Here is a 12,761-nt window from a genome sequence, read left to right on the forward strand (position 1 = left end):
AGAGATCTATGGGGGGGGGGAGGCTTAGTGTAGTTGTCGTGGTTGGAATCATTGTTGTTGGTGCACTGATCTAGTCTGTATGGACAGTCCCAATTCTCTTAAGAAAGCTAAGGGTAGTATTCCTGCATATCCTGTACGTTGTCTACCTTGTGTGCATTTCCATCTGTTGTTAGGGAGGTGTATTTCTTACTAACACCATTTACAACGTAATCGACATTCGCGACAAGCAAAAATATCCTAGGATAGCCCCTACCTACCTACCTTTCTCAACGGAGGGAGGGGAGACGAATCTGTCTGCCCACGCTCACAAGGGTTGTTCAACAGTGGCAACTTACTCGCCACTTACAGGTTTCAGGACATTTTCCGCACATAAGGTTTCAAAACACCTTTAATTGCATTATTACATACAAAATGTCCACTTCATACAGGTAGGATGCACAGCACAGGGTTGTCACAGTAGTACATTAACATGAGGGGAGAGAAAAAAAAAAAAATCTGCAATCCAGTCGAGTACCCACCCGAACTGGAGTGCTTGAAAGATTTCACCTTGGGTTATGCCAGTGTTCTTCAGCTTACGAGGAACCTCTTTCGTTCAGCATCCGTGTCTTCAGAAAGCAACTACCACCACAAAAGCACACAAGAACATACGTTTCGTACAAGCCCATTTGTTTCTGAAAGCCGTTCTACAATATTTTCACATGCTCCTCCTCCTCCTCCTCCTCTTTCTGCAATCTTTGATACTACAGGTGACAGCACACTAAGCATTTCTCACTAGCATGCTACTTGCTTTTGCTACTTTGTGTAGAAATGACTTGGGTTACATACAAACAATTGTTTGTTTTCCAAAAGTCAAATTACCCTTGCGTCACTGACATGTTGGTGAGAAGCCGACTGACTGACTGACAACGAACTGGGAGAAGTTAATTAAACCTAGAATGCAAATGTTGTTACGAATTCTTGAGATGTTCTAATTACGCAAGTCTAGAATATCGTAAACCAAGTCGTTTCTACTCCAACAAAGTAGCAAATGCAAATAGCAGCATGCTAGCCTTGTGTGCCACAACTGTTCCCTCCGTGACCCACCCACCCCTCCCTCCACCAAGTTCTTTGTCCGCTCCCGTATACTTCCAAGTTAATACGTCACAGGCTCTCTTCTTCATACTCTTCACACTTAGACTGTAGGGGCAGGTATCAGTCACCCACCTCCCTCCCTCCCGCTGGGAATCCGAGAGAAGTGCAGGATTTGAACCCACAATTAAGTGAATGCGAGGCCAGCATGCCTCTAATCACACACGCCACCAGTGCACTTGCATACATGTATACGTATTTACCTAACTGCAGTATACAAGAGCTATGCTCATGGGGTCCTGTCTCCTGTTTTCCAATTATCATTAACCTTAGTTTTAAATTCATATATGAGGCATCTGGAATACGAGGGGGATAAATGCCACACCACCTCGGTAAGGAAATATGATTCTTAGGGCATTTGATATTAAGAGGCAAAATGGCTTATGCATTATGCCAGCATTTCCCCCTTTCTCTCCTAGACACCTCATAATTATGTGCCTGGTTGGGCTGCACCACAAGTTTATGCATCATCTGTGAATGATAAAGTTACATTTCTTCTTCATATCATCATTTATATATTATTCTATTCATTCTCATGATGTACCTTTCCATCCAACACCAAGAAATTTTCTCTTTTAATTTTGTCCAACCCTTTTATATGTGTATGTGCATGCATGCATGTGTGTGTATTTACCTAACTGTAGTATACAGGAAAGGAGCACCATTTGTTGGGTCCAATCTCCTAGTTTCTAATTTTCAAACATACCTAGACTAAAATTCATGTATAGATCCAACTTAATCTATATCCTTGATTTCCAATTATGTGTGCATGTGTGTGTGTAAATGTGTGTGTGTGTGTGTGTGTGTAAATGTGTGTGTGTGTGTGTAAATGTGTGTGTGTGTGTGTATGTGTGTGTAAATATGTGTGTGTGTGCATATTTACCTAGTTGTATCTTACGGGAAGGGGAGCTATGCTCATGGTGTCCCGTCTTTGTTTCTTTCCATATCCAGTTTGCTCATAAATTCTTGTGTTGTTTTTGCACACACACACTGTTCTTTTGTCCAATATATATATATATCTGTGTGTGTGTGTGAGTGTGTCAAGAAACATTGTTTTCCAAGTCAACGTAACCTCCTGAAGTGACAGATGACGATAATGTCGTCGCCCAAGCTGCTAAAACCATAAACAAAATCCGATAATCTGACAACTGGACCAAAGGAGACAGGACATCATGCAGTTCCTTCCCTGTGCATTACAGTTGGCTAAATACAATTTAGGTAAATAAATCTTCAATACTGCTTGTTTATACTGACAAGTATTAAACTTTCAAAGCATCAGTAGGAGCCTTTCTTGATGGACATTTTCTTAACGTCTAATATCTGAAGCATCAACGTAAGCCTCTCCAGATGGACTTGCGCATGCTACGGCAACGCAATCTCAAATAACCGGAGGATTTGCAACATCCGAAACACCGTTAAAAATCTTCAATAAAACTCTTTGTGTACTGATAGATATAGTGCAATACAGGATACAGCGACTAATATCTTCCTCCATGGTTTCGTCTACCCTTGGTAAGTACTATGGTAAAAGAATGGCAGGGTGGGGGTGGAGGGAACTCTTGCACGTTCCAGCCTGCCTGTCTGTCTGCCTGCCTGCCGTCTATTACCAATTTACCCGTAGTCTGCCTCTCAGCGTAAATCAATGTTTGAGCTCTTCTGGTTCTTCGTTGTCTGTGGTGGGTGTTGTGGTGGAGGATGTGGTGGTGGTGGTGGTGATTTGGGATGAGGAGGAGATGGTGGAGGATGGGGTCGTGGCTGTCGTAGCAGGACCCTCCTGGTTGCTTTGTTTGGAGACGTCTTCCTGGGAACCTGGTTGACAACAAGCAACAAGAAGAGTATGAGTAGAAATCTATAAAATTATTTTTTTTTTTTCATATTCCAAGCTAAAAGTTTCCAGCATTTATAGAATTTTTTTTTACATAAATGAACCGATTTAATAACAGCGAAATTCAATTAATCCTGCTTATCTTATTTCTCCATAATAACAACTCTGTGTCCCTGACAACATAAACAATCCAAACTCTGAAACAGTTGTATCGAGTTTGGTGAAAAGAATAGGTATATACAGGTATAAATCAAATAAATAACAATAAAAATAAATACAACAAACTAAGTGGTTACAACTGGAACTAGAATTAATTTGACTAAATTTTATCAAGACATTAAGTTTTCATAGAATATAATCGAACTGAATCATGACCCTACTCAAGTTATTTTTGGAACATGCTTCTGATAGGTAATTAGTTTGTTTAATCCTGTGTGTGTGTGTGTATTTACCAAGTTGTAATATACGGGTGGGGAGCTATGCTCGTGGTGACCCGTCTTTGTATCTCTCTGCATCAAGTTATATCTTAAAATCTTGTATAGTGTTTGCGCATACTGTTTTGTTGTCTAATTTGTTCCATATATTTATCGCTCTGTGTGGGAAACTGTTCCTTTTCAAGTTTTTTCTATAATAATCCTTTTTGAATTTTTTTCCGTGTCCTCTCGTTTTACTGTTTTCCCACACTAACAGGTCGTTCCTGTCTAAAACTTCCATTCCTTTCATTATTCTGTAGATAGTCAGTAAATCTCCTCTTTCTCTTCTTTGTTCCAGAGTTGGTAGGTTCAATTTGGATAGTCTTTGCTCATATGTTAGTTCGGCGAGAGTCGGTGCTGGTTTGGTTGTCGCTCTTTGTAACCTTTCTAGTTTCTTAATATTCTTTTTGGTATTGGGTGTCCAAAGTGATGCTGCGTACTCAAGTTTTGGTCTTATCAGTGTAGTTAGTATTTTCTTTATCATTTCTTCGTCCATATAAGCAAATGCCACTTTGATTGCTCTCAATAAGCTGTAGGTCTCTCTGAATATCTTATTTATATGCTTATCTGGTTTCATGTCCTTTCCAATCATCACTCCAAGATCTTTTTCATAGTTTGTTTTATTTATTTTTTCTTCCCCAATTCTGTAATCTTTTGATATTCTGTTTTTACTCTTTCCAAAGACATTTTTGGTCCAAACCTCACCAAGACCTAGACCCATGTCTTCTTCAACTGTGTGTGTGTGTGTGTGTGTGTGTGTGTGTGTGTGTGTGCATTAAGATAACTGAAGTATAGAGGAAAGGAGCAATACTTGCTGGGTTCTGTCTTCTATCCTCTAATATTTCTATCATACGTAGCCTCCTCAAATTTGTGTGTACAGTACGTATGTGTGTGTGTGTGTGTGATTCACCATGGCCTTGGATCACGTCTTGGACTCATGATCAACAGCTATTTCCCTCCCTCCCAGAAGTGAGCTCAGAGCTCATATTATATGACCGATCTATGGGTAATGCTGACCTTACACACACACACACCCAACTCCCTGCCCACAAGAGTTGGAGTAACGACTCACACCCCAGCATTACTGAAATCATTTCAGCCCTGGGCAGGATTCAGACCCGGACTGCCATAGTGGAGGCTGCGAATGCTACCTCTGCACCATCAAGAGTGTGTGTGTGTGTGAGTGAGTGAGTGAGTGAGTGTGTGTTCTGTCTGTCTAAGACATCAGGCAAGCCTGATAAAGTGCAAATATACACAAGTTTATGTACAAAGTCTTACTATGAGGACACATCTTTTAATCTATCCCAAGAACTTGAACTCAGGGCCCCCCTCTTATGCCCAAAATGAGTGTTATTCCAAGCCACCCAAGGTTCTTGTGCATGTAAGTATACAAGTTAAAATAACATGTCCTGTAACAACCTACCTTCATGACTAGACACTGCCCTGGATACCTCCGACGACGAGAGACCTTGGTCTTCTTCCTCTTCCTCCTCTTCGTCGTCCTCTTCTTCGTCATCATCTTCCTCACCCTCTCCACTACTACTTCCCGAGTCTACAAAACACAACACCGTTCTTCTACTTGAGCCCATCAGTACAGTCAGCCTTTCCCCCAACACCACCACCACCAAGCCATATATTGCAATTAGTTGTGTGGTTTAGCTGTATATACATGTGTAGCCGCAAACTCGTTCTATGCACAGCTGCCTCCATTTGTGACGAGTACAAAGTGTCGTCTTGTTTGGCAAAATGGGTCACTATTGACACAGGTTTATTCAGCTCTATTATCTTGTTACTCAGGCAGTGGGCGAGGAAGACTAGGGTCTAAGACCGAGTTTTATTGATCAAAGTTCCTCATACATTTGGGGATTGATGACGAGTACCTGCCTGCGAGTGGTGGTGGGTGGGCCTGTACGAAGGGTAAACATCAAGGAAAAATGTTTCCCTGCCACAAATCTACAAAACACCTTAACATGCTCATCTTGACATGAAAGTAAGAGACGGGGGGACATACGTTAGTTTACGGACCAAATCCATCTCAAATCTGATCTTACATCTTCCACCTTTTCACACGAGGAGAGCTCGTATTTGGCAACTACTAACATTTCTTCCCTGAGAGATCTAGAGGACCTGAGGACTGCTGCAAGCAAGCCACTGTGGGGCTGCTGTGGGTTTGTTTCCGATCAGTGAGTGACACTCTTGGCAACACTCACTAGGGCTTCTTCTGAGAAACAAACAGAGACATTTTTGGTCCAAACCTCACCAAGACCAAGACCTAGACCCATGTCTTCTTCACCTGCCTTTCCCAACCAACCTTTGGTAGTAATGTCTCAAAATTAGGTTATCATAGTGGACATGCCAACATCTGACAACTTGAATGACATATACATGAAAAAGTAAAGTGCTGCACAGTAAAACATGAGCACATCATGCTCTTTTAATAGGAACACAAAAATTGACTATTCCAACTCCATTACACCCAAGTTATGCATAAAAACTTGTATTTTCTTTTGTTGATATGTTGTATATTAACAAAAGAAAATGAAGTTTTCGTGCACAATTTACATATAATGAATTTGAAAAGCAAAAATTTTTTGTCTTCCCTTAAAAGAACATTATGCACTCGTGGGCTAAGTAAAACAAACGGAGCACTGCCACATTTGAATAAACAGTCACAATCCTACCACATTTCACGAGATGTCAGCTATTGTACCCATCACAGAGAGGCAACTGCACACGTGCACACACAGGTATATACAAAGGGCATGCTCACACGTAGCTATAAACTAGGTTATTCAATTACATCTAACAAAGAATACCCACCAGCTGACTTGATTCACACTTGATCCATAAAAAAAAGTCATAAAAAGGTCTCTCTCAGACGTCATATGGCCTTAGGATATTTGATTTGAAATCAATAAAATATAAATCAAGTCAAACTTGCTGTGCATTTTTTTTTTATTCCCCAATACATTTTCTTTTGGTCACTGCCCTGGCAGACTACCAACATCAAGGGAAATGCCAGAAATAAAATACAGAGTTGTACACATTCGCTACAAGCTTAAAAGAAAAAAAAATCCCCTTTCTTATAAAGAAAAAGGACCCTCATTACATACTTCTTTCCGAAATGAAAGTTACTTGTTCTTATATTTTACCCCATATCAGATATCAACAGATTTGCAGTTCATAGTTGACTGACTTTGATGACATCCTTATAGATCACATTAGTCAAAAGAGAATTAAGACCACTTTTACCTCATGGTAACAAGACTTATCATGACGACACCCACCCCAACTGCATACACGTTTGGATCCACCTCTCAGCATTAGTTAAAATAGAAATGTATGGCCACAACTTGAAAGGATCAATCCATCAATCCGATACCCCAGGTCTCTCTTGTAAAAGACCCACAGCAAACGAGTAACAAGTAACAACCACCAAAGTGGCCTGTAACTCACTTGTAACCAAAATGTTTTATTGTTGTCTGGGGGGTAAGACTAGGGTGGGGTAGTGTAGTGTATGAACCATACATGAAAGGAAGAATGCTCAATGAATCCCATCTTGTTCTCCAATGTTTTTTCATACCTAGATTTATAATCACATACAGTTCCAACTTAATCTATATCCTTGATATCCAATTATCATATTTAGATTTGAATTCATATACTGTTTGAGCTTGGGCTATATCACTTTCTAAGCTATTCCAAGTATCTATGCATCGATAGGGACAACCATTTCTTAATCAAGAGATCTGTCAATGTAATCTATCCCCTTTGGTGTCATGAACACTGTAATTATGTCACCTCTTTCCCTTCAATCTTTCAAGGTTGACAGACCCGGTTCTTTTAGTCTTTCCTCATAAGGTTCATCTCCCAGACTAGGGACCAGTTTGGTTGCTGTCCTTGGTATTCTCTCGATCCTGCTTATATACTTCACTCTATGTGGAGTGTCTTCTGTGTGATGGTTGCATCTGGGGCATGGTGTTTCTGTGGCCAGGCAGATTCACTGCTGTTTTCTCTCTCTCTCTCTCTCTTTTTTCTGGTGACCTGAACAGTCTTTGAAATGGTAAAGAACACTTCTCTACCTCCCACCTATCATGATCATACACACACAAAGAAACACACAATATATACCAAACATACAGTCACACAACTCTCCTCACAGACTGCACAGCAATGACATCACAACTTATCATGGGTGGACTTCAAGCATGAGCACAAGTGATGCCACGGGCAACCCAACAAGAATAACAAAAATACCCACACTCACAACACACACACACACAAAATAAATGCAACATGGGTGCTCTTCTTCCGAGTGCCTAGGATGTCGGGTTACGTCACCCTAACCAAGTTCCGTTCACAATGAAGAGCATTCCTGTAACGAGTGCAATCTATCCTAGACAAGGATCCCGTTTATTGGTAAAAAATCAGACAAGGTGGCAATGTCTGATGGAATGTAAATACACGCACAAACCCTAAACATATTTGAGATGTGATTAAGAATCGCAGCGGAGGTTGCAAGGTGGGACAGTGTGAGACACATACAACCGAGGCAGAGAGCAGCAGGCTGAAAGGGAGTTGACAGATAGGGTTGATCAAACAATGCAAAGATGAAGAGAATAATTGAAGGAAGACTTCCACAATGAATGTGGAAAGATGATGATGATGATGATGATGGAGGAAACTTGATGGGGAGACCAAGAATAAGACGGGGGTGACGGGGCACACAGACGGACTCTGGGGTCGTCACTTCACGAAGGAGTGGAGGTAAACCAGTTTCAGCCACTGGGCTCTCCTGTGGAGGTGCTGTCTTGAACCACTTCGGTGCAACGATGCCTACGTAGGGGTCATGAGGAACGAGTGGAAACACGAGGATATCTGCCTCTCGATTATACTTTTTTTTTTTTTTTTTTTTTTTTAGTTTGATCACATTTTCTGTGTTTATTTCTGTGAGTATTAAGGGAGAGAGACTGGATGGAAGTGGATAGTTTTAGATACTTGGGTGCAAATGTGGCAGGAAAGGGAGGAGTGGGGGTGGAGGTAGAATGTAGATTGAGAGAAGCTAGTAAATGCCTTGAGGGATTAAAAAGTGTAATAAGAAATAGATATTTTGGAACGGATACTAAGAGGAGGTTATATGAAGGAGTGAAGCAGTGATTGTGCTGACAACACTGTATAGGGCAGAAACATGGAACATAAGAGAGGAAGAGAGAGGGAGTTTGAATGTGTTTGAGATGGGGTGTCTCAGAAGTATGATGGGGGTAACTAGGCTGGACAGAGTGAGAAATGAGGAGGTGAGGAGGAGAACGGGGGTGGAAAGGGAGTTGTACTTGTCAAACTTCACTACATCTCATTAGCACCTTTCTTTTACGCTTTCCCACCTCTTGTTCCATTTGACGGAAAAATCATCTCTTCCTCTTCTCTCACACCCGATACCTCCCATTCAGTTAAAAAAATAAAAAATTAATAAAAGAATATATATATAAATAGATCCTATCCTCCAATTTTTTATTATATATATATATATATATATATATGTATTATATATACGTATATACCGTATATTTCCGTGTATAAGACGACCTTTGTATAAGACGAGGCACAAAATCAGAGCAAATTTTTATAAATTGATCTCATATCGGTAGTATAAGGCGACTGCTAAATTACAAAAGTATCAGTGTATCAAACCTACTGTACAAAGACAATTGTTTTGATTACGTTTATCAGCTGTTTTTTCGCTTTTTCTCTTTTCTTTCTCATTACTTAACTGTATCCTTATACCAGAGAAATTACTTACTGTATGCTTTTAAATTCAAAAATGAAATAACAAAGCAAATCATGTATCATGATTTTCTGAGAACACACGTCAACTAACAAAAACGATTTATTTACGTTCCTGGTTCGACGTTTAAAGATAACGTTAGGTATCAATGGAACGAGTGGATGACGAATGGAGAGAAGTCATTTACAAAAGGTGGAGCTATGCGTAGTGCATCACTTGATGTTCTCTGCGAGTTTGTTATTAAAGCTTGGGAAAGTGTTAAGGTCGAAAGTATCGTAAAATCTATGAAAAAATTTGGAATCTAATGCCATGGATGGCACTGAAGATGATTTATTGTATGAAAGTGATGACGAAGCCGAAGTCGACTCACCGGAACCGGACTGGAATCCCTACGATGACGGCATATTTGAGGAATCTTGTGATATGTTCGAACAACTTTTCGAAACAGAGTGATGATTGTGACGAGTTTGAAGGGTTTTATATAAATAAATAAAGTTTTATAATGTTTTAAGTTTTGAATGTAATGTAATTTTATTGAAAATAAAGGTTTTAGAAATACGTTTGATGTGTAATATATATTGATGATGATTAGAAATTAAGTTTTATAATTTTATAATCTTTAAATTTTGTATGTTTTAAATGCAACTACTGTAATATTTTTTATAAATAAACGTTTTATGTACTGTAATCCAAAATTGTTATTTTCAGTCTTGAAAATTACTGAAAAGTTAGCGAAAGAAAAAGGTTGCGGTCTCACTAAACGTCGACCAAAGCCGACCAAACCCAAAGAATAACGGCTTTTGCTCAAATGCATATAATTATGTATTAAAATTAGCATATGGTTGCATTATATGACCTATTTCCTTTAAAATGTGTGATTTGCGTGTAATTTGATCAAAGAGAAGTTACGCTTTCATCCTCTGCAAAATTTAAATTACCAAAGTCGCCCAACGCCGACCAAACACAAACAATGACGGCTTTTGTTCAAATGCATAATTTTATATAAAGATTAGTATTTGGTTGCATCATTTGACCTATTTTCTTTAAGACTTGTGATTTTCATGAAATTTGATCAAAGAGAAGTTATGTTTTTATCACCTGCAAAATTACCAAAGTCGACCAAAGCTGACCAAATTATGCATTTGAGCAAAAGCCGTCATTGTGTTTGGTCGACTTTGGTAATTTTGCAGAGGATAAAAACGTAACTTTTCTTTGATCAAATTACATGAAAATCTCACATTTTAAAGAAAATTGGAGAATAATGCAACCATATGCTAATTTCTATATAAAATTATGCATTTGAGCAAAAGCTGTCATTGTTTGGGCTTGGTCGGCGTTGGTCGACGTTTCGTGAGACCGTTAAAAGTACCGTACTTTCATTAATATAGAATTATTCATCGAATTTATTAACAATTGCAATTTACTATAAATATATGCCAATAATATATACGGTAAATATGGTATAATTACCTTTATTACCAGTTCTTATCATAATGTGAATCATTTCCTGCGTATCTGTGGTTATCGGCAGGCTAGCCTACCAAGTCATCTCACGTAGAATTCAAGGTCTGATTTTTATAATGGTAATATAAGACGACCCCCAATTTTAAGGGGTGAATTTTTGGATTTTAGGGTCGTCTTATACGTGGAAATATACGGTATATATGTATTATATATATATATATTTTTTATAAGCCCCTACTCAAATTTTTTGCTTTTCACAGACCTACCTTATCTACTCAAATTTTCCGAGTAATTTTTTCTAATTTGTTCGTTTTTCCCACTCCATACCATTCTTCTTTTCACTTTGATTACTCGTTTACATCTTTCACCTTACTACTGAAACCTTTCACCTGTACGTTAAATAAAAGTTCAATTGTTAATAAAACAAAAGCTAATTTCAAGGGAAATACAACTGGGCAAATACTTCTACTCTGTGACTGAGCACAACGATTTTAACTACGGTAAAGTCTTACGGTTCTCAAGAAATTGGACTATTCAGGTTCCCCATCATAATCACTACTTACGTTACTAGAGATAAATAACGTCGTGTGGCAAGGGACAAACCTTCTGTTGTTTCCAGGACAGCTTGCCGCCGTTAAATGGACGAGCACAGGCACGCATGTACGTATGCACATACACACATGCACACGCACACACACAGAAAAAAAGGGGGGGAAATAATTCCACACACACACTAATCACTAAAAGGAAAACGTCGCAGTTAAAAAGAGCCACTAACCTTCTTCGCCCTCACCATCCTCCTCCTCCTCTTCGTCGTCCTCGTCCTCCTCCTCCTCCTCCCCGGACGATGAACCTTCTTCGTCGTCTTTGGCCTTGTGATGCGAAGGTAAGGGGGGAGGAGGAGGAGGAGGAAGGGCTACACTGGCTTTACCGAGATCCTCCAAGCGAGGGGCAGTTGGCCGCTGCTTACGGGAGGGGTTCCAGTAGAAACAGTACGCACAGCGAAAGGCTGTCAACAAATAAAAAAAACAAAGTCGTCAAAAAGACGTTTTTATATTCATACGTAAAAATTAGATAAATAAACTAAAGGAAATAAAGTAAATAAACAGAACAAAATGAATAAAATAAAATAAAGTATAATAAATAAAATATATAGATACAAACAATAAATAAAAACACAACTATATATTTTTTTCAATTTGTACAAATATACTACATCCATAACATGTTACAGAATATTGTAGGTTGGTGGTTAAACAGGAAAATCATATTTTAAAGAGAAGGACAATCAACCTGAAAACGTAATCTGAAATTCGTGGCATTTCTTCCAATGAACTATGTTGAAGGTCCTTTTCCTCCTTAACATTCTGTCAAATCGAAGTAGACGAAACTCGTCATCAACCTTTAATATCACACAACAAGAGACATCATCATCATCTCGCGCCCTCACACCATCAGACAACACCGGCGTCTCGCGCCCACAGAACATGATCGCGCCGCCGCCCTCACAACCAACAACCCGTCAACAACTCACCCAAATACTCGAACTCTTCCTTCAGAGCCATTCCATTGTGGCTCTCGCACTGCCGACAGACGAGCGCATAGCGGTTGGCAGGACCATCACCGACCAGATACTCGATGAATCGGTCCATGTATCCACGTTCCCGTGGGAGGACTGGCCGCGGCATGGGCGGCCCTGGGGCAGTGCCTAAGCCAGCTTGTCCTGGAGGGAGGTGATTAAAAAAAATAATGATAAAAAAATAAATACAAAAAACCGCAAATGACCAAGAATCCAATGTCACAGTAACATAATATATGTGTGTGTGTATATATAATAATAATACATATAACAAAGGCTTTTTCCCTCTTACAAGGGAGGTAGCCAAAAAAGAAAGGCATAAAATCCACTCCCACCTATTCCATCCCCACATACTCCACTCCCATGACAACCCCCCTCCCTCCCTCCCTCCCTCTTATCTTGGCTCCTCCTGGATGACAGGTCATCCCTGTATCTTGCCCACAGCCCTCCTGGATCAGAAACAGCATATACAGTAAACCCTCAATATAATGGACAATATGAGGATGACAG

At 39.6% G+C, this 12,761-nt stretch overlaps 1 protein-coding gene across 7 annotated transcripts in view; it reads right to left on the reverse strand.

Moving 5' to 3' along the window:
- Positions 1-370: 370 nt before the first annotated feature.
- The window catches only part of LOC143031817 (endoplasmic reticulum junction formation protein lunapark-A-like), a 55,369-nt gene continuing 42,978 nt past the window's right edge, over positions 371-12,761 (reverse strand). For 4 of the 7 annotated variants that reach the window (XM_076196140.1, XM_076196134.1, XM_076196136.1 and 1 more), the window contains 4 exons: positions 12,207-12,395; positions 11,451-11,681; positions 4,850-4,978; positions 371-2,937 (listed from right to left, as the gene is read on the reverse strand). In XM_076196140.1, coding sequence (XP_076052255.1) covers positions 2,768-2,937; positions 4,850-4,978; positions 11,451-11,681; positions 12,207-12,395 — 719 coding nt within the window. In that variant the 3' untranslated portion in view covers positions 371-2,767. The other 3 variants (XM_076196135.1, XM_076196139.1, XM_076196138.1) reach the window with 3 other exon arrangements.

This window comes from Oratosquilla oratoria, chromosome 12 (assembly GCF_046742065.1).
Source record: "Oratosquilla oratoria isolate Oo_2021 chromosome 12, ASM4674206v1, whole genome shotgun sequence".
Classification (NCBI taxonomy): Eukaryota; Metazoa; Arthropoda; class Malacostraca; order Stomatopoda; family Squillidae; genus Oratosquilla; species Oratosquilla oratoria.